The 20,691-nt window shown below is 43.7% G+C and overlaps 1 protein-coding gene across 6 annotated transcripts in view; it reads right to left on the bottom strand.

Moving 5' to 3' along the window:
• LOC106580654 (AP-2 complex subunit mu) overlaps positions 1–20,691 on the bottom strand; it is a 50,859-nt gene that overhangs the window by 2,980 nt on the left and 27,188 nt on the right. For 2 of the 6 annotated variants that reach the window (XM_014161945.2, XM_014161946.2), the window contains exons 5-13: positions 20,606–20,688; positions 20,337–20,342; positions 17,532–17,667; positions 8,272–8,419; positions 6,781–6,795; positions 5,327–5,458; positions 5,065–5,200; positions 4,726–4,823; positions 308–419 (exon numbers count right to left, since the gene is read on the bottom strand). In XM_014161945.2, the coding sequence (XP_014017420.1) occupies positions 308–419; positions 4,726–4,823; positions 5,065–5,200; positions 5,327–5,458; positions 6,781–6,795; positions 8,272–8,419; positions 17,532–17,667; positions 20,337–20,342; positions 20,606–20,688 (866 nt within the window). Of the gene's footprint in view, positions 1–307; positions 420–4,725; positions 4,824–4,978; positions 5,201–5,326; positions 5,459–6,780; positions 6,796–8,271; positions 8,420–17,531; positions 17,668–20,336; positions 20,343–20,605; positions 20,689–20,691 lie in introns of all 6 variants that reach the window. The other 4 variants (XR_006760939.1, XM_014161949.2, XM_014161948.2 and 1 more) reach the window with 4 other exon arrangements.

Raw genomic sequence — 20,691 nt, 5'->3', positions numbered from 1 at the left:
CCATTTGACAGGCCAGAAACATTATCACACCTGGGTCATTCAACCATTGGAGTTGGTAATACAGCACAAACAGATCTGGAACCCAGCTACAGCAGAGATGACTGTGGCTCAGTTGGTAGAGCATGGTGTTTGCAACGCCAGCATGGTGTGTGCAACGCCAGGGTTGTGGGTTTGTTTCCCATGGGGGGCCAGTACAAAAAACAAATGCATGAAATGTATGCATTCACTACTGTAAGTCGCTCTGGATAAGAGCGTCTGCTAAATGACTAAAATGAAAAAATGTAAAGGAAATAAAAGACCTAATCACCTCAAAGTTCATGGAGATGGGAGGGCGCGCCCACTTCTTCTTGTCGTTGGTGGGCAGCAGCTCGATCTCAGCACTGATTTGAGACTCCTTCATCCCTGCCATACGCTTGATCCTGCAGACACACATAGCCACACACAGTTAAGACCATTCCACAGCACAAACACGGGCACGTGTGCACACACACACAGACACTAGGGATGGGCACGGTTAATCAAATATCCGGATATCAAACCCTCATTCAAGGGTTTTGCTTAATTTTGTACTATTTCCTACATTGTAGAATAATAGTGAAGACATCAAAACTATGAAATAACACACATGGAATCATGTAGTAACCCAAAAAATTGCTAAACAAATCTAAATATATTTTATATTTGAGATTCTTCAAAGTAGCCACCGTTTGCACACTTTTGGTATTCACTCTACCAGCTTCATGAAGTAGTCACCTGGAATGCATTTCAGTTAACAGTTGTGCCTTGTCGAAAGTTATTTGGTGGAATTTCTTTCCTTCTTAATGCGTTTGAGCCAATCAGTTGTGTGGTGACAAGGTAGGGGTGGTAAACAGAAGATAGCCCTATTTGGTGAAATACCAAGTCCATATTATGCAGTGCCTACAGGATTTTGCGGCCAAAAATGCTTGATTTTGCTGCAGCTTTTCTGAAATTCTACGATTCATATTGCGATGTTTTCTTTTCAAGTTAATTTCATATAAAGCAATAAAAGTCATATGTGCTCAGTTTTAGGACGATTTTAAGCAGAATACATAATACAAAAACAATTACAAACATCTATAGTGCTCAATTGTGTTTATTTTCCTGAACAAACAGCTCTGTCATAATCCACTCACACATTCACACACACCTCTCCATCAGGCTTGGGGCTTGCTATCAACACGAGATGCACCTCCCATTCCTACTCACTCTCTCTCTCTCTCTCTTAAAAAAACAAATAGATTCAAAGCTGATCAATCACTTTCAACTTGAGGATCGATATTTCTTTCTAATGAGTTGTCTTCAAAACAAATTGCACTCAGTGCTTTGAGCAGCTCTCTCCATAGACAGACTGGGGAAAGCAGAGTGCCAAACACCCTACTAAAACCAAGGTTAGCGGAGTAAAATTTTGAGTAAAACGCCACTCACCTTGATTCTTTCAGCGCTTGCCACAGTCTTCCCTGCTATCACTTCAGTCATTGTGATCTGCCGCTGCTGTGGGAACTGTTCTGACATTCTCATATGCTTTGCTGATTCGAATTGACTGTTGATTGTCGACTTTCTCTAGTTTCCAAAAACATTTGGAAATTGCTTCGCACCGTCCTTAGCTGTTATTTTTGTTGGCATCAACAATCACCCACCATCTTCGCACGTGAATACGCTGACAGGGGGGAAACTTTATTGACGTGTGGTTGAATTGGGCCTTTTTCACGGTAACAGTGCAGTAATTGGTCAAAATTACGAACCCACTTTTGAATGGACCCTTTTTTGTGCTAAAAGCGCGGAATTGGTCAAAATTGCGAGCTCTCGCATAGAATTCACTGATTGGTTGATTTTGCATTGAATTATGCAATCGCAGAATCATGGAATCCTGGAGGGACTGATTATGGCAAGAACAGCTCAAATAAGCAAAGAGAAACGACAGTCCATCATTACTTTAAGACATGAAGGTCAGTCAGTCTGGAAAATGTCAAGAACTTTGAAAGTTTTTTCAAGTGCAGTTGCAAAAACCATCAAGTGCTACGATGAAACTGGCTCTCATGAAGACCGCCACAGGAAAGGAAGACCCAGAGTTACCTCTGCTGCAGAGGATAAGTTCATTACAGTTACCAGCCTCAGAAATTGCAGCCCAAATAAATGCTTCACAGAGTTCAAGTAACAGACACATCTCAACATCAACTGTTCAGAGGAGATTGCGTGAATCAGGCCTTCGTGGTCGTATTGCTGCAAAGAAACCACTACTAAAGGACACCAATAAGAAGAAGAGACTTGCTTGGGCCAAGAAACATGAGCAATGGACTTTAGATCGGTGGAAATCTGTCTTTTGGTCTGATGAGTCCAAATTTGGGATTTTTGGTTCCAACCGCCGTGTCTTTGTAAGACGCAGAGTAGGTAAACGGATGATCTCTGCATGTGTAATTCCCACCGTGAAGCATAGAGGAGGTGTGATGGTGTGGGGGTGCTTTGCTGGTGACACTGTCAATGATTTATTTAGAATTCAAGGCACACTTAACCAGCATGGCAACCACAGTATTCTGCAGCAATACGCCATCCCATCTGGTTTGCGCTTAGCGGGACTCTTTGTTTTTCAACAGGATAATGACCCAACACATCTCCAGGCTGTGTAAGGGCTATTTGACCAAGAAGGAGAGTGATGGAGTGCTGCATTAGATTACCTGACCTCCACAATCACCCGACCTCAACCTTAGTGAGATGGTTTGGGATGAGTTGGACTGCAGAGTGAAGGAAAAGCAGCCAAAAACTGCTCAGCATATGTGGGAACTCCTTCAAGACTGTTGGAAAAGCATTCCTCATGAAGCTGGTTGAGAGAATGCCAAGAGTGTGCAAAGCTGTCATCAAGGTAAAGGGTGGCTACTTTGAAGAATCTAAAATCTAAAATATATTTTGATTTGTTTAACTTTTTTTGGTTACTATATGATTCCATATGTGTTATTTCATAGTTTTGATGTCTTCACTATTATTCTACAAAGTATAAAATAGTAAAAATAAAGAAAAACCCTTGAATGAGTAGGTGTGTCCAAACTTTTGACTGGTACTGTATATATATACAGTTGAAGTCAGAAGTTTACATACACCTTAGCCAAATACATTGACTCCGCTTTTCACAAGTCCTGACATTTAATCCTAGTCAAAATTCCCTCTTAGGTCAGTTAGGATCACCACTTTGTTTTAAGAATGTAAAATGTAAAAATAATAGTAGAGATAATGATTTATTTCAGATTTAATTTCTTTCATCACGTTCCATTTGGGTCAGAAGTTTTCATACACTCAATTAGTATTTGGGAGCATTGCCTTTAAATTGTTTAACTTGGGTCAAACGTTTCGGGTAGCCTTCCACAAGCTTCCCACAATAAGTTGGGTGAATTTCAGCCCATTCCTCCTGACAGAGCTGGTGTAACTGAATCAGGTTTGTAGGCCTCCTTGCTCGCACACGCTTTTTCAGTTTGGAAGTATGCTTGGGGAAGTATGCTTGGGAAGTATGCTTGGGGTCATTGTCCACTTGGAGGACGCATTTGCGACCAAGCTTTAACTTCCTGACTGATGTCTTGAGATGTTGCTTCAATATATCCATATAATTTTCCTTCCTCATGAAGCCATCCATTTTGTGAAGTGCACCAGTCCCTCCTGCAGCAAAGCACCCCCACAACATGATGCTGCCACCCCGTGCTTCACGGTTGGGATGGCGTTCTTCGGCTTGCAAGCCTCCCCCATTGAATTTCCCATGATGTCAAGCAAAGAGGCACTGAGTTTGAAGGTAGGCCTTGAAATACATCCACAGGTACACCTCCAATTGACTCAAATGATGTCAATTAGCCTATCAGAAGCTTCTAAAGCCATGACATAATTTTATGGAATTTTCCAAGCTGTTTAAAGGCACAGTCAACTTAGTGTATGTAAACTTCTGACCCACTGGAATTGTGATACAGTGAATTATAAGTGAAATAATCTCTCTGTAAACAATTGTTGGAAAAATTACTTAGTTTGTTAACAAGAAATTTGTGGAGTGGTTTAAAAACGAGTTTTAATGACTCCAACCTATGTAACCTTCCTACTTCAACTGTATATACACACACACAGTGCATTCGGAAAGTATTCAGACCCCTTCACTTTTTCCAACGATTTCCTCTGAATCGTTGTGGGTGGGGTTAACAATCCCCTTGAACTGGGCATTATGTCTGGGCTGTTATACTTGAGTTATGCTCAACTTGGCAAAAATTAGCTCATTTCGGCTAAGGTGAGGTCAACAATGTGGTTAGTGAAGGTTGATGTTGCTGCTGAATTAGCATCCGTTTAAGCCAAGATCGAAGCCTGGCTTAGTTGATAAAAACAACAAGAGTTTGCAGCTCTGAGGGCCCTGGTTAGCAATCATCGATCCCTCGACCCCGCGTGTTGTGAATAAAGTCCCCAATTAACCAGTGGCGCAATTAACAACTTTTTCCGGTCAGTAGTTTATAGACGACTGTGAAGCGTACACATTTCTCAGGCTGGTGCCCTAACCTGTGTGGAGTTCATCAGGTACAAAACAGTAAAAACAGACTGAAACAGGGAGGGACTACCTGGACTTGTCCAATAAGAACCACTTATTTTCCATTTTTTCCACCCGGTTGCGTAATGTTTTCCAATGTGAGCCCTAATAAACAGGGCCCTGGTACGGATAGCCTGAGAACGACAGTGAGGAAAACTTACTTCCAGACGATGGCGTTCTCGCTGGCCTTGTACTTGGCCTTGCCCTTCATGCAGATCACCTGGACCCCGCTGGTGTTGAGAGGGGTGGGGATGCGCACCTGGGTAGTAAAAACATGGAAAAAGACATTCAGTTCAGTGGATCCATTCCCCATCTACAAACACTCATTCATTAGTTTATGGGTAAGACCAAGGGTGCATCCGAAATGGCTATGTTGAGCACTACTACAAAAGTGTGTAATTTCAGGACTTTTACCTGACCATGATGACCACGACCTGGTCAGGTACTGTGTCCAAAGCTCTACGCTCACTTGGTACCCCTATATCCCTCTGTAGCCATACCTCAATCTTCTGAGCCAGAAGCGAGGGCTTGAAGTTGGACTTAATGACCACCTTGACTTCAAGCTTGGTGCGGCCCACCTCCCTGACAAGGGGGATGACACGGAAGGGTAGGATGATGTCCTTGGTGGTGCGGTACCTGTGGAGAAGAAGAGGCAAACACACACACACACAAAACAGACACATAAAGACATAGCCTGTGTGTGAATGTGTGTGCATGTGTGTGGGCGTGTGTTTGTGTGTCTGTATCACACAAGCTCGTTACCTCATGAGTTCACATTCGCCGTCCGGAGGAATGAAGCTGATGCTGCGCTCAGCGTCAAACTTACTGAGACGCACACACTGGTGGAATGTACAATCGTCAATAGCTATGGATTGCTTACCGCCACCACCGCCACTAAGAGAGGGAGATTAAGGAGAGAGAGGGAGAAAGGGATGGAGCGAGAGAGGGAGATAAAGGAGATAAAGGAGAGAGAGAGGGAGAAAGGGATGGAGCAAGAGAGGGAGATAAAGGAGATAAAGGAGAGAGAGAGGGAGAAAGGGATGGAGCGAGAGAGGGAGAGAGATAAAGGAGAGAGAGAGGGAGGGAGCAAGAGAGGGAGATAAAGGAGAGGGAGATAAAGGAGAGGGGGAGGGAGAGAAGAGAGAGATAAAGGAGAGAGAGATAAAGGAGAGAGAGAAAGAGAGAGAGAGAGAGAAAGAGCGATAAAGGAGAGGGAGATAAAGGAGAGGGGAGGGAGAAAAGAGAGAGAGATAAAGGAGAGAGAGAGAGATAAAGGAGAGGGAGATAAAGGAGAGGAGAGAAGAGAGGGAGATAAAGGAGAGAGAGAAGAGAATAAAGGAGAGAGAGAAGAGAGAGAGATAAAGGAGAGGGAGATAAAGGAGAGGGCAGGAGAGAAGAGAGGGAGATAAAGGAGAGGGGGAGGGAGAGAAGAGAGGGAGATAAAGGAGAGAGAGAAGAGAGATAAAGGAGAGGGAGATAAAGGAGAGGGGGAGGGAGAGAAGAGAGAGATAAAGGAGAGGGAGATAAAGGAGAGGGGAGGGAGAGAAGAGAGGGAGATAAAGGAGAGGGGGAGGGAGAGAAGAGAGGGAGATAAAGGAGAGAGAGAAGAGAGAGAAGAGAGGGAGATAAAGGAGAGAGAGAAGAGAAGAGAGAGAAGAGAGAGAAGAGAGAGAGAGAGAGAGAGAGAGAGAGAGAGAGAGAGAGAGAGAGAAAGAAGAGAGGGAGGGAGGGAGGTGATTAGAGGGGACAAGAGGGCCACACATAGACACACACTGAAGGAGGGGAAACCAATCCTAATCATAATACACAGACATTAGATGACAGTGAGATTAACGATTTACAGAAATTTAGAGTATGAATTTCAATGAAGAGCTGATGCACACTCTGAGCTCCAACATACTGAAATCCACACACACACACAACGGATAGACAAAGCAGTAGAGGCATACCAGCCAGACACTACAACACTAATTGCCTGGTCAATCTGACTTGCATGTCATGTTGCGTTCAGAAGGATGCAACATTTGAATGATTGATTATGAACACTACTTGTCCAGATCTACAAGTCAGAAAATCAGACACACAACATTGCTCTGTACTGAACGCAACCCTGTGTAGACAAAACAATGGACAGACAAGACAGACACACACAGAGGCAGATTGAGGCAGACTGAGGATGGAGAGAGCAGTCTGACCGAGTGAATGATGTACGCTACCTGCCCCCCAAATCACTGAGGTCCAGCACAGAGAGAGGGAGAAAATCAAAACACGAATCAAGAAGGGAAAAAAACAGCTTGACATTGACACTTAAAATCTTAGCACTGTAAACATAATGCCAGGAAAGAAAAACGTCATAAAAAAGTAGGTGATGGAAAATGATGAACAAAGTAACAAGCCATGTGATGTAGTTGCAGCATGATGACTTGGGTACGATGGCTGCGTACAAATCTGGTCAAAAGTAGTGCACTTTATAGGGAATAGGGCGCAATTTGGAACACAGACAATGTATTCACCTCCCAATCAGTGTTTTGAACAAGAAGCACTGCATGTGAAAACACTTTAGAGAATGATTTAAAGTTTTCCATTTTACAGTTTTATCTCAGTCTTTTCAGCAGCAATTCAGTCCTTGACAGTGTCAGTGGCCCATTTCGCTTTGATCATTATGGGTACTTAAAAAATCAAGATGTTCAAGGCTTTACAAAACATTCAATGAGCATAAACAAACATCGCAGTACAAAAGTATTTTAAAACCAAATGTACAGTACAGGAGCTTAATTCTATCCTGGTCCCAGATCTGTTGTGTTCTTGCCAACTCCATTGATGTCATTGGCAAGCCAAACATTGTTTGGCATGACAATGAGTGCCAGAGTTGGCATGACAGCACAAATAGACTGGCACTCAGGCTAGCTTAATTCACGGTATAGCTGCAGGCACCAGCAAAGGGCCGTCAGTCAGCTTGCTCTAGAGTTTAGGCTATTTCCTATTGGCGAATTCAACAGCTTACTGGGGTGAGAGTTCTATGGACCGTAGCTGTGAAAACTCATTAAGCACCTCTGCCCCCTTGGAAATACAAGAGCTGTGCACAGCTTAATTGAATCAGATCAAGTGCCTTTCTATATCTATTCTACAGATTATTCTAATATATATTCTAATCTACTTCTATATGTATATTTTTGGGCCACTGTTTTTGTTGTGATATCTTGTTTGATACTCTTGGACAGTGACATCTGCAAAAATAATTTACTGAGAACACATCATTTACAGCAACGACCTGGGGAATAGTTACAGGGAAGAGGGGGGATTCATGAGCCAATTGGAAACTGGGGATGATTAGGTGGCAATGATGGTACGAGAGCCAGATTGGGAATTTAGCCAGGGCACTGGAGTTAACTCCCCTACGATAAGTGCCATGGGATATTTAGCGACCACAGAGAGTCAGAACACCCGTTTAACGTCCCATGCAAAAGACAGCACCCTACACTGGGCAATTTCCCCAATCAATGACCTGGGGCATTGGGATATATATATATAATTTTTTAGACCAGAGGAAAGAATGTTTCCTACTGGCTATCCAACACCACTTCCAGCAGCAACTTGTCTCCCATCCAGGGACCAACCCTGCTTAGCTTCAGAAGCAAGCCAGCAGTGGAATGCAGAGTGGTACGAACCTAAACGTCCAAAGTCGGACACACCCGTTGCCCCCTCACCTCTTGCCCGCCGCCTCCTCGGTGGCACCCCCTTTGCCCTGTTTGTCGATGACGATCTTGTCGTTCATTCCAAATTTGCACTCCGGCATGCCGCTCAGGTAGCTCTTCATCACCACGCGGCCCGAGACGTGGGCGCTCAGCACCTGGCCTGATTGGAGAAGAGGGAGAGAGGGCGAGGTTACCCACGGAGCAACATGGAAGGCAGGTAACTGGTTCAGGAGAGCTGTCAGGGAGTGTTTTATGAGGTGGTGATACACTTATGTAGTTATAGAATAATTTATAGTAAAAGAGAAGCTTTCTCAAACATTAAAACAGGCGGGTGGCGGCCTCTAGTGGCCACGTCGGCACTACACCACACTGCTAAATATGCATACATAGTCATATATACAGTTGCGCCAAATATATTGGCACCCTTACACTTTTCTTAAATAATTCCCAATTTCTTCTAAAATATACTGCTCAAAAAATAAAGGGAACACTTAAACAACACATCCTAGATCTGAATGAAAGAAATAATCTTATTAAATATTTTTTTCTTTACATAGTTGAATGTGCTGACAACAAAATCACACAAAAATAATCAATGGAAATCCAATTTATCAACCCATGGAGGTCTGGATTTGGAGTCACACTCAAAATTAAAGTGGAAAACCACACTACAGGCTGATCCAACTTTGATGTAATGTCCTTAAAACAAGTCAAAATGAGGCTCAGTAGTGTGTGTGGCCTACACGTGCCTGTATGACCTCCCTACAACGCCTGGGCATGCTCCTGATGAGGTGGCGGATGGTCTCCTGAGGGATCTCCTCCCAGACCTGGACTAAAGCATCCGCCAACTCCTGGACAGTCTGTGGTGCAACGTGGCGTTGGTGGATGGAGCGAGACATGATGTCCCAGATGTGCTCAATTGGATTCAGGTCTGGGGAACGGGCGGGCCAGTCCATAGCATCAATGCCTTCCTCTTGCAGGAACTGCTGACACACTCCAGCCACATGAGGTCTAGCATTGTCTTGCATTAGGAGGAACCCAGGGCCAACCGCACCAGCATATGGTCTCACAAGGGGTCTGAGGATCTCATCTCGGTACCTAATGGCAGTCAGGCTACCTCTGGCAAGCACATAGAGGGCTGTGCGGGCCCCCCAAAGAAATGCCACCCCACACCATGGCTGACCCACCGCCAAACCGGTCATGCTGGAGGATGTTGCAGGCAGTAGAACGTTCTCCACGGCGTCTCCAGACTCTGTCACGTCTGTCACGTGCTCAGTGTGAACCTGCTTTCATCTGTGAAGAGCACAGGGCGCCAGTGGCAAATTTGCTAATCTTGGTGTTCTCTGGCAAATGCCAAACGTCCTGCACGGTGTTGGGCTGTAAGCACAACCCCCACCTGTGGACGTCGGGCCCTCATACCACCCTCATGGAGTCTGTTTCTGACCGTTTGAGCAGACACATGCACATTTGTGGCCTGCTGGAGGTCATTTTGCAGGGCTCTGGCAGTGCTTCTCCTGCTCCTCCTTGCACAAAGGCGGAGGTAGCGGTCCTGCTGCTGGGCTGTTGCCCTCCTACGGCCTCCTCCCCCTCTCCTGATGTACTGGCCTGTCTCCTGGTAGCGCCTCCATGCTCTGGACACTACGCTGACAGACACAGCAAACCTTCTTGCCACAGCTCGCATTGATGTGCCATCCTGGATGAGCTGCACTACCTGAGCCACTTGTGTGGGTTGAAGACTCCATCTCATGCTACCACTAGAGTGAAAGCACCGCCAGCATTCAAAAGTGACCAAAACATCAGCCAGGAAGCATAGGAACTGAGAAGTGGTCTGTGGTCCCCACCTGCAGAACCACTCCTTTATTGGGGGTGTCTTGCTAATTGCCTATAGTTTCCACCTGTTGTCTATTCCATTTGCACAACAGCATGTGAAATGTATTGTCAATCAGTGTTGCTTCCTAAGTGGACAGTTTGATTTCACAGAAGTGTGATTGACTTGGAGTTACATTGTGTTGTTTAAGTGTTCCCTTTATTTTTTTGAGCAGTGTAAGTTGAAATTGGCCTCCCGAGTGGCGCAGCGGTCTAAAGCACTGCATCGCAGGATTGGGCCGTCACTACAGCCTGGGGTTCGGTCATCAGTTGAACGGTGTTTCCCTCCGACACATTGGTGCAGCTGGCTTCCGTGTTAAGTGAGTGGGTGTTAAGAAGGGCAGCTTGGCAGGTAATGTTTTCGGAAGACAAATGACTCGACCTTTGCCTCTCCCGAGACCGTTGGGGAGTTGCAACGATGAGACAAGATCGTAATCACGAAATTGGGGGAAAAAGGGTGTTAATATTTAAGTTACAAACAAAAGCATTAACAAGATCAAAAGTTGTAATTGAAAAAAGAAATGGTTTCCACACCTTGTTATTGGATTTTTAACATTGCAGAACCAATTTTATTTTTGTAAACTTAAAAAGGTGCTACGCTGAATTTTTGTTGGTGTCACTGGACCAACAAAAGGATGGGGCCCTTCACAAAAGCATACTATAGTCCTTCTCTAGATTAAGAACTCTGGGGATTAAAGTATCTAAGGAATGGATCCAGTACATCTCTCTGGAAATTTTGTCAACATCGCCACCCCGTTTGTTTTTACTGTCCCCTCTCTTTGAAATGGAAGGCCACTGGGCTGTTGGGGTCAGCATGTCAAATGGCACTTCGGTGCTCACACATTCTAGCGTCAAATCAAATTTTATTAGTCACATGCGCCGAATACAACAGGTGTAGGTAGACCTTACAGTAAAATGCTTACTTACGAGCCCTTAACCAAAAGTGCAGTTTCAAGTAATTAAAGAGCAGCAGTAAAAAATAGCAATATATAGAGGGGGGTGCCGGTACAGAGTCAATGTGCAGGGGCACCGGTTAGTTGAGGTAGTATGTACATGTAGGTAGTTATTAAAGTGATGATAACAGAGAGTGGCAGTGGTGTGGGGGGGGGGGGGGCAATGCAAATAGTCTGGGTAGCCATTTGATTAGATGTTCAGGAGTCTTATGGCTTGGGGGTAGAAGCTGTTTTGAAGCCTCTTGGACCTAGACTTGTTCTCTCTGCATAACGTGCAGTAGCAGAGAGAACAGTCTATGATTACGGTGGCTGGAGTCTTTGACAATTTTTAGGGCCTTCCTCTGACACCGCCTGGTATAGAGGTCCTGGATGGCAGGAAGCTTGGCCCCAGTGATTTATTTCGCACTACCCTCTGTAGTGCCTTGCGGTCGGGGGCCGAGCAGTTGCTATACCAGGCAGTGATGCAACCAGTCAGGATGCTCTTGATGGTGCAGCTGTAGAACCTTATGAGGATCTGAGGACCCATGCCAAATCTTTTCAGTCTCCTGAGGGGGAATAGGTTTTGTCGTGCCTGCTTCATGACTGTCTTGGTGTGCTTGGACCATGATAGTTTGTTGGTGATGTGGACACCAAGGAACTTGAAGCTCTCAATCTGCTCCACTGCAACCATGTCGATGAGAATGGGGGCGTGCTCGGTCCTCTTTTTCCTGTAGTCCACAATCATCTCCTGTCTTGATCACGTTGAGGGAGAGGTTGTTGTCCTGGCACCACACGGCCAGGTCTCTGACCTCCTCCCTATAGGCTGTCTTGTTGTTGTCGGTGATCAGGCCTAACACTGTTGTGTCATCGTCAAATTTAATGATGGTGTTGGAGTCGTGCCTGGCCGTGCAGTCATGAGTGAACAGGGACTACAGGAGGGGGCTGAACACGCACCCCTGAGGGGCCCCTGTGTTGAGGGTCAGCGTGGCGGATGTGTTGTTACCTACCCTTACCACCTGGGGGCGGCCCATCAGGAAGTCCAGGATCCAGTTGCAGAGGGAGGTGTTTAGTCCCAGGGTCCTTAGCTTATTGATGAGCTTTGAGGGCACTATGGTGTTGAACGCTGAGCTGTAGTCAATGAATAGCATGCTCACATAGGTATTCCTTTTGTCCAGGTGGGAAAGGGCAGTGTGGAGTGCAATAGAGATTGCATCATCTGTGGATCTGTTGGGGCGGTATGCAAATTGAGGTGGGTCTAGGGTTTCTGGGATGATAGTGTTGATGTGAGCCATGACCAGCCTTTCAAAGCACTTCATGGCTACAGACGTAAGTGCTACAGATCGGTAGTCATTTAGGCAAGTTACCTTAATGTTCTTGGGCACAGGCACTATAGTGATCTGCTTAAAACATTTTGGTATTACAGACTCGGACAGGCAGAGGTTGAAAATGTCAGTGAAGTCACTTGCTAGTTGGTCAGCGCATGCTCGCAGCACACGTCCTGGTAATCCGTCTGGCACTGCGGCATTGTGAATGTTGACCTGTCTAAAGGTCTCACTCACATCGGCTGCGGAGAGCGTGATCACACAGTCGTCCGGAACAGCTGGTGCTCTCATGCATGTTTCAGTGTTATTTGCCTCGAAGCAAGTATAGAAGTAGTTTAGCTCGTCTGGTAGGCTCGTGTCACTGGGCAGCTTTCGGCTGTGCTTCTCTTTCTGGTCTGTAATGGTTTGCAAGCCCTGCCATATTCGATGAGCGTCAGAGCTGGTGTGTGTAACTCCCTTAAAGTTTCTCCTACGTAAAATAAGCTGCACGGGCAGCGAATCCCATAGATCCCATCGCGAGAATTACAATTTATGGCACTTTTGATTTTTATGTCTCGCTCCGATCTGGGGGGTGAGAAACTTTTCATATGTTTTGTGTACTGGCACACTTGTAGTTGCCGGGGGGAATATGCAGGAGGCTGGTCTTGTTTGCGCCTTGGCTGATGTCGGATCGGACAACACTGTCTTTAATGTTTTTAGTTCTATGGTAGGTAGCAGCAGGAGGCTGCTGAAATGTATTACCTAGAGCCGAGTCTGAGCGTAGAACATGCCAACTGCTTTTTAATGATGCCTAGTAGTTCTGGACTTTGTGGGGTGTAGGTAGTGACCAGTTGGACAGGAGGTCTGGCTCTAGGGCTTGTGGGCTTTCTCAGTAGTTGTACTCTAGGAACATCCATGAGTTAAAGCACATTCAACAGAAGAAAGGATGAACTCCAAGAAAGATTCAGAGCAAAGGGCTACAATCAGACATGGTTAAATCAAGCTGAAAGTAAACTCATGGATGTTCCTAGAGCACAACTTCCTACAGCACTTGACAAACATCGAAGGTTCCTTTGTTGGTCCAGTGACAACCCCCCTATTTGTACTTTTTGTTTACACATGGAGGGAGCTTACTAGCTCATTAACTGTTGTCCAAACCAGCTGTTAGACTTCTTTTCCTACATTTTTTATGTTAACTGCTGTTATCCCTAGTTTTGCTTAGCCCTGTTGTTTATTTTTCAATACCAACATATTCAACATATATTATATAGTAGTGCTTATATGTCAATTACACCTACTGCTGTTGAAAAAAAGCTTGTCCAGTTTTCCAATTGTTGTTTACTGGTTTCACTTTTGTATTTTATCACTAGGTGGAGACATTGACCACAGCACACCACACTCTGAGTGCTAACCTGCATGGTCTACCACACTGTCTTTCATTAGCACCACCAGCGGAAGAGAGTTTTCTCCCTAATTGTCTTCCCCATGCCCTATATGAACTTATCAAAATGTCAAACTTTTAAACTTGTCTAATAAAACTAGGTATTTTTAATGGTGAGCGAGCCTTTTCCTGTCCAATGATGTCTACGCATTTGTAGGTTGCACCACTTCTCACATTGGTTGAGCACATTCTTTCCATAATACACTGAACAAAAATAGAAACGCAACATGCAACAATTTCAAAGATTTTACTGAGTTACAGTTCATATAAGGTAATCAGTCAATTGAAATAAATTCATTAGGCCCTAATCTATTTATTTCACATGACTGGGCAGGGGCGCAGTCATGGGTGAGCTTTATTAAATGGCTTTATTAAAGACAGAAATACTCCTCAGTTTCACCAGCTGTCTGGGTGGCTGGTCTCATACGATACCGCAGGTGAAGAAGCTGGATGTGGAGGTCCTGGGGTGGCATGGTTAAACGGGGTCTGTGGTTGTGAGGCCGGTTGGACATACTGCCTAATTCTCTATAACGACTTTGGTAGAGAAATGAACATTAAATTCTCTGGCAACAGCTCTGGTGGACATTCCTGTAGTCAGCATACCAATTGCACGCTCCTTCAAACCTTGAGACATCTGTGACATTGTGTTGTTTGACAAAACTGCACATTTTAGAGTGGCCTTTTATTGTCCCCTGCACAAGGTGCACCTGTGTAATGAACATGCTGTTCAATCAGCTTCTTGATATGCCACACCTGTCAGGTGGATAGATTATCTTGGCAAGGGAGAAATGCTCACTAACAGGGATGTAAACAAATTTGTGCACAAAAATGTAGAGAAATAAGCTTTTTGTGCATTTGGAACATTTCTTGGATCTTTTATTTCAGTTCATGAAACATGGGACATGATGTTGCGTTTATATTTTTGTTCAGTATAAATCTGCAGTAATAGTGGAATGACAGTGTTTCACAGTATTACTTACCTGCCAGTGTTGTGATTGGCTGTGATATTGGCCTATTGATTTCTCCCGCCTTTGTCGCGGCATCTGTTGTCAAAATTGGAAAGCTGATCTGACTTTCTGGCTGTGTTATCTAGTGGAAATCGCTCTGTCGGATAAGTAATACTGTGAAACACTATCATTCCATTATTACTGCAGATATATTATGGACATTTTCTGAAATTACAATGCAAAAATTATATACAGTACCAGTCAAAAGTTTGGACACACCTACTCATTTTCAGTTTCTTTATTTTTACTATTTTCAACATTGTAGAATAATAGTGAAGACATCAAAACTATAAAATAACACATATGGAATCATGTAGTAACCAAAAAACAGTTAAACAAAATAGTGTTAAAATCAAAATATATTTAATATTTTAGCTTCCTCAAAGTAGCTACCCTTTGCCTTGATGACAGCTTGCACACTCTTGGCATTCTCTCAACCAGCTTCATGGGGAATGATTTTACAACAGTCTTGAAGGAGTTCCCACATATGCTGAGCAGTCGTTGGCTGCTTTTCCTTCACTCTGCGGTCCAACTCATCCCAAACCATCTGAATTGGGTTGAGGTCGGGTGATTGTGGAGGTCAGGTCATCTGATGCAGCACTCCAACACTCTCCTTCTTGGTCAAATAGCCCTTACACAGCCTGGAGGTATGTTGGGTCATTGTCCTGTCGAAAAACAAATGATAGTCCCACTGAGCGCAAACCATACGGGATGGAGTATCGCTGCAGAATGCTGTGGTAGCCATGCTGGTTAAGTGTGTCTTGAAATCTAAATAAATCACTGACAGTGTCACCAGCAAAGCACCCCCACACATCACACCTCCTCCTCCATGCTTCACGGTGGGAACCACACATGTGGAGAACATCCGTTCACCCACTCTGCGTCTCACAAAGACACGGCGGTTGGAACCAAATATCTCAAATTTGGACGCATCAGACCAAAGGACAGATTTCCACCGGTATAATGTCCATTGCTCATGTTCCTTGGCCCAAGCAAGTCTCTTCTTCTTATTGGTGTCCTTTAGTAGTGGTTTCTTTGCAGCAAAATCGACCATGAAGGCCTGATTCACACAGTCTCCTCTGAACAGTTGATGTTGAGATGTGTGTTACTTGAACCATGTGAAGCATTTATTTGGGCTGTAATCTCTGAGGCTGGTAACTCTAATAAACGTATCTTCTGCAGCAGAGGTAACTCTGGGTCTTCCTTTCCTGTGATGGTCCTCATGACAGCCAGTTTCATCATAGCACTTCATGGTTTGGCGACTGCACTTAAAGAAAATTGATAGATCATTGGATCACTGACCCTGTCTAGTCTAGGTGACTGTATAGTGTGTAAATACAGTGAGCTCCAAAAGTATTGGGACAGTGACACATCTTTTGTTATTTTGGCTCTGCACTTCATCACTTTGAATTTGAAACGATACAATGACTATGAGGTTAAAATGCAGACAGTCATTTTCATCCACATTGGGTGAACCATTTAGAAATTACAGGCCTTTTTGTACATATCCCCCATTTGAGGGAACCAAAAGTATTGGGACAAATTCACTTATATGTGTATTAAAGTAAGCAAAAGTTTAGTACTTGGTCCCACATTCCTAATATTCAATAATTACATCAAGCTAGTGACTCTACAACTTGTTAGATGCATTTGCTGTTTGTTTTGGTTGCGTTTCAGATTATTTTATACCAAATGTAAATGAAAGTGAAATAATGTATTTTGTCATTTCAGAGTCACTTTTATTGTAAATAAGAATAGAATACTTTTCTAAACACTTCTACATTAATGCGGATGCTACCATGTTTACAGATAGTGAATAATGATGAGTGAGAAAGTTAGATGCACAATTATCATCCCCCCCACAAAGAAATGCTAACCTACCATGCTATTCTAATGGTGAGAGGTTAGCATATGTTAGTGGTATGATACTTTCTCATTCATTCAGGACTATCTGTAATCATGGTAGCATCCACATTAATGTAGAAGTGTTTAGAAACATATTCTATTCTTATTTACAGTACATTTACCATTAAATTCTATTGGGCACAAAATAATCTGAAACAACCAAAACAAACAGAAAATGCATCAAACAAGTTTGTAGTCACAAGCTTGAAACTTTTGACCTCTTTAATACACATAAGTGAATTTGTCCCAATACTTTCGGTCCCTTTAATTTGGGTGGACTATGTAGAAAGAAAAATCTATAATTTAAACGGTTTACCCGATATGGATTAAAATACCCTCCAATTAAAGCTGACAGTCAGCACTTCAACCAGTCTGTCATTGTACCATTTCATATCCAAAAGCGCTGGAGTGCAGAGCCAAAACAACAAAAAGTGTGTCACTGTCCCAATACTTTTGGAGATCACTGTATTGTATGTATGTTTCAATTGTATTGAATTTGAAGTGCTTTTGAAGTGCCCAATGCACAGCCAGTCTTTCCCAAACTGTCCATTCTTGTTGCCCACATGATAACGAGGACCATAATGGAAATAAGTCAATAGACTTCATTGTTTTTTAAATTCTCTATAATTCTTTATGTAATTAGTGTTGTCCTCACATGAATGAGTCACCTCTATATGCATTTTAATCATGTCCAATAAAATGTATTCATTCAAGGCCCAAGACCCGAGTCTAGTGTACGTTCGTCTTTGTTGATTTGTTTCAGTACAGCAGCGTTACAAAGTCCTTGCTGCAAAACAAACTCGACACACATCGGTATTACCTTGTGGAGACATCAGCAGGTTGACGCTCTCCAGCACATCCAGGAAGAGCTCGTTGCGACGGTACTTGATGCCCTCGCGACGCCAGCCGATCTGCCCAGTCACCTGACTGGTGATCTGAGACTGCTCCTCCTTGGACTGGTGGACAGAGATAGGGAGAAAATGAGGGATGGACAGAAATAGAAAAAGGAAAGGGACAGAGAGGGGAGAGAAACAAGTGCTTGACATAGATAGAGGAGATAAAGGAAGAATACAATGAGGAGAGGGAGAAAAGGACAGGGAGGAGAGCAGGAGGAAAAGGATAGAGAGGAGTAGAGAAAAAAAGGTTGACAGAAAGAGGATACAGGAAAAGGACAAGGAGGAGGAAAGAGAAGAGGGATGGACAAAAAGAGAAGAAAGTAAAAGGACAGTGAGGAAAAAAAGAAGGATGGACAGAGATAGGGGAGAGAGTAGGAGAGAGAGAAAAAGAGAATGCCAGATTGTTATGCCTGAAACATTTTTCACCAGGATAATTTGTAAATGATAACTCAATATGTAAAGTTGGACTTAGCAATATGCTGGTGACATATATATCAACACTAATATCCCAGAAACCCTAGACCCACTCCAATTTGCATACCGCCCCAACAGATCCACAGATGATGCAATCCCTATTGCACTCCACACTGCCCTTTCCCACCTGGACAAAAGGAACACCTATGTAACACCTAGCGGCGGCTAGAGTGTTGGACCAGTAACTGAAAGGTTGCTGGATCGAATCCCTGAGCTGACAACGTACAAATATGTTGTTCTGCAGCTGAACAAGGCAGTTAACCCACTGTTCCCCGGTACGCCATCATTATAAATAACAATTTGTTCTTACGGCGTAATAATAAATAAAAAAAAATAAAAATGTAAATGTGAGAATGCTATCCAACAGCTCAGCATTCAACAAAATAGTGCCCTCAAAGCTCATCACTAAGCTAAGGACCCTGGGACTAAACACCTCCCTCTGGATGCTGATCCTCAACACAGGGGCCTGTCAGGGGTGCGTGCTCAGTCCCCTCCTGTACTTCCTGTTCACTCATGACTCCAACACCATCATTAAGTTTGCCGATGACACAACAGTCAGTGTGCGAGGGCACCGACAACAACGAGACAGCCTATAGGGAGGAGGTCAGAGACCTGGCCATGTGGTGCCAGGACAACAACCTCTCTCTCAACGTGATCAATACAAAGGAGATGATTGTGGACTACCGAAAAAAGAGGACCGAGCACGCCCCCATTCTCATTGACGGGGCTGTAGTGGAGCAGGTTGAGAGCATCACTGCCTGGTATGGCAATTGTCAAAGACTCCAGCCACCCTAGTCATAGACTGTTCTATCTGCTACCGCATGGCAAGCGGTATCGGTGTCTAGGTCCAAGAGGCTTCTAAACAGCTTCTACCCCCAAGCCATAAGACTCCTGAACATCGAATCAAATGGCTACCCAGACTATTTGCATTGCCCCCCCCCCCCCCCCTTTACGCTGCTGCTACTATTATTATGTATGCATAGTCACTTTAATAACTCTACCTACATGTACATATTACCTCAATTACCACGCCGAACCGGTGCCCCCACACACTGACTCTGTACCAGTACCCCCTGTATATAGCCTCGCTATTGTTATTTTACTGCTGCTTTTTAATTATTTGTTACTTTAATTTCTTTTTTTCTGAAAACTGCATTGGTTATCACTGGAAAGAAAACACTTTGAAGTTTGTAGAAATGTTAAAATAATGTAGGAGACTATAACACAATAGATATGGTAGGAGAAAATCCAAAGACAAACCAACCAGATTTTTTTTTTTTTGAGAGCCCATGCTCTTACAATGGAAAGTATAGGGAAATAATGAAATCTACCTCCCAGGGTGCCATTCCCATGACTTCCACTGGGTGTCAGTAATCTTTGTTCAAGGTTTCAGGCTTGTTTCTTCCAAAACGAGTAAGAATAATGAGTTTTAGTACAAGGACACCTACTTGGAAATTCATGTGTGCGAGCGCCATGAAGACAACGCGCACCTGCTAATAATCGGATTCCTCTTGAACATACTTCTTTCCGTATGAAATATTATAGTTTGATTACATTTTAGGGTATCTGAGGAGTTAATAGAAACTTATTTTAACTTGTTGAAACAAAGTTTAGGGGTAGATTTTCGGATTCTTATCTTGGAATGTTGAACGAGTGGATTACGCAAATCGATGGTGCCAACTAAACAGACTTTTTGGGATAAAAATAAGGATTTTATCTAACAAAACAACACTACATGTTATAGCTGGGACCCTAGATGACAAATCAGAGGAAGATTTTGAAAAAGTAAGTGAATATTTAATCGCTATTTGTGAATTTATGAAACCTGTGCCGGTGGAAAAATATTTTGATGTGGGGCGCCGTCTTCAAACAATCGCATGGCATGCTTTCGCTGTAAAGCCTACTGTAAATTGGACAGCGCAGTTAGATTAACAAGAATTTAAGCTTTCAACCGATATAAGACACTTGTATGTACTTAAATGTTTAATATTCATAATTTTTATGATTATTTATTTGAATTGCGCGGCCTCCAGTTTCACCGGAGGTTGTCTTGCTAGCGGGACCCCTATCCCAGAGAGGTTTTAATAAGGGCTTATAAGTAACCATTTCACTGTAAGGTCTACACCTGTTGTATTCGGCGCATGTGACAAATAACATTTGATTTGATATCCGTAAGGACACAGTCACCAAGCGGTGCAAGATGTAAAACAGTTGAGTCTGCCTTTAAACAACCAATCAACAGGGAGAGTACTCACATGGTGCTGGAGAATGACATGACCAGGTGATAAAACGGCAGCCACGGAGCACATCGAGAGAGAGAGAGAAGAAAGAGAGCGAGAGAGCAAGCGAGAGAGAGAAAAAGACATTACACAAGTCTACAACTAATTAAACAATATCATCAGCTCTGACTGGAGCCATCCCTCATGCCCAACATCAACAGCTGAAAATGTATACTACTGTGTGATTACCACGCAGTCCAAACTGGACATGAGAGATATCTTGAAAAAATTGTCATAGTTCCCACCTGGCTCTTGATGCCCGTTTGAGTGATGAAGGTCTTCAGTGCCCCAGTCTCCGAGTTCTGGGGGTAGCCAAAGTCCAGGATCTCTA

The sequence above is a fragment of the Salmo salar genome, chromosome ssa20 (genome assembly GCF_905237065.1).
Source record: "Salmo salar chromosome ssa20, Ssal_v3.1, whole genome shotgun sequence".
NCBI lineage: Eukaryota > Metazoa > Chordata > Actinopteri > Salmoniformes > Salmonidae > Salmo > Salmo salar.
Note: the sequence above shows the minus strand (reverse complement) of the source record. Positions and strands in the feature narration are given on the sequence as shown.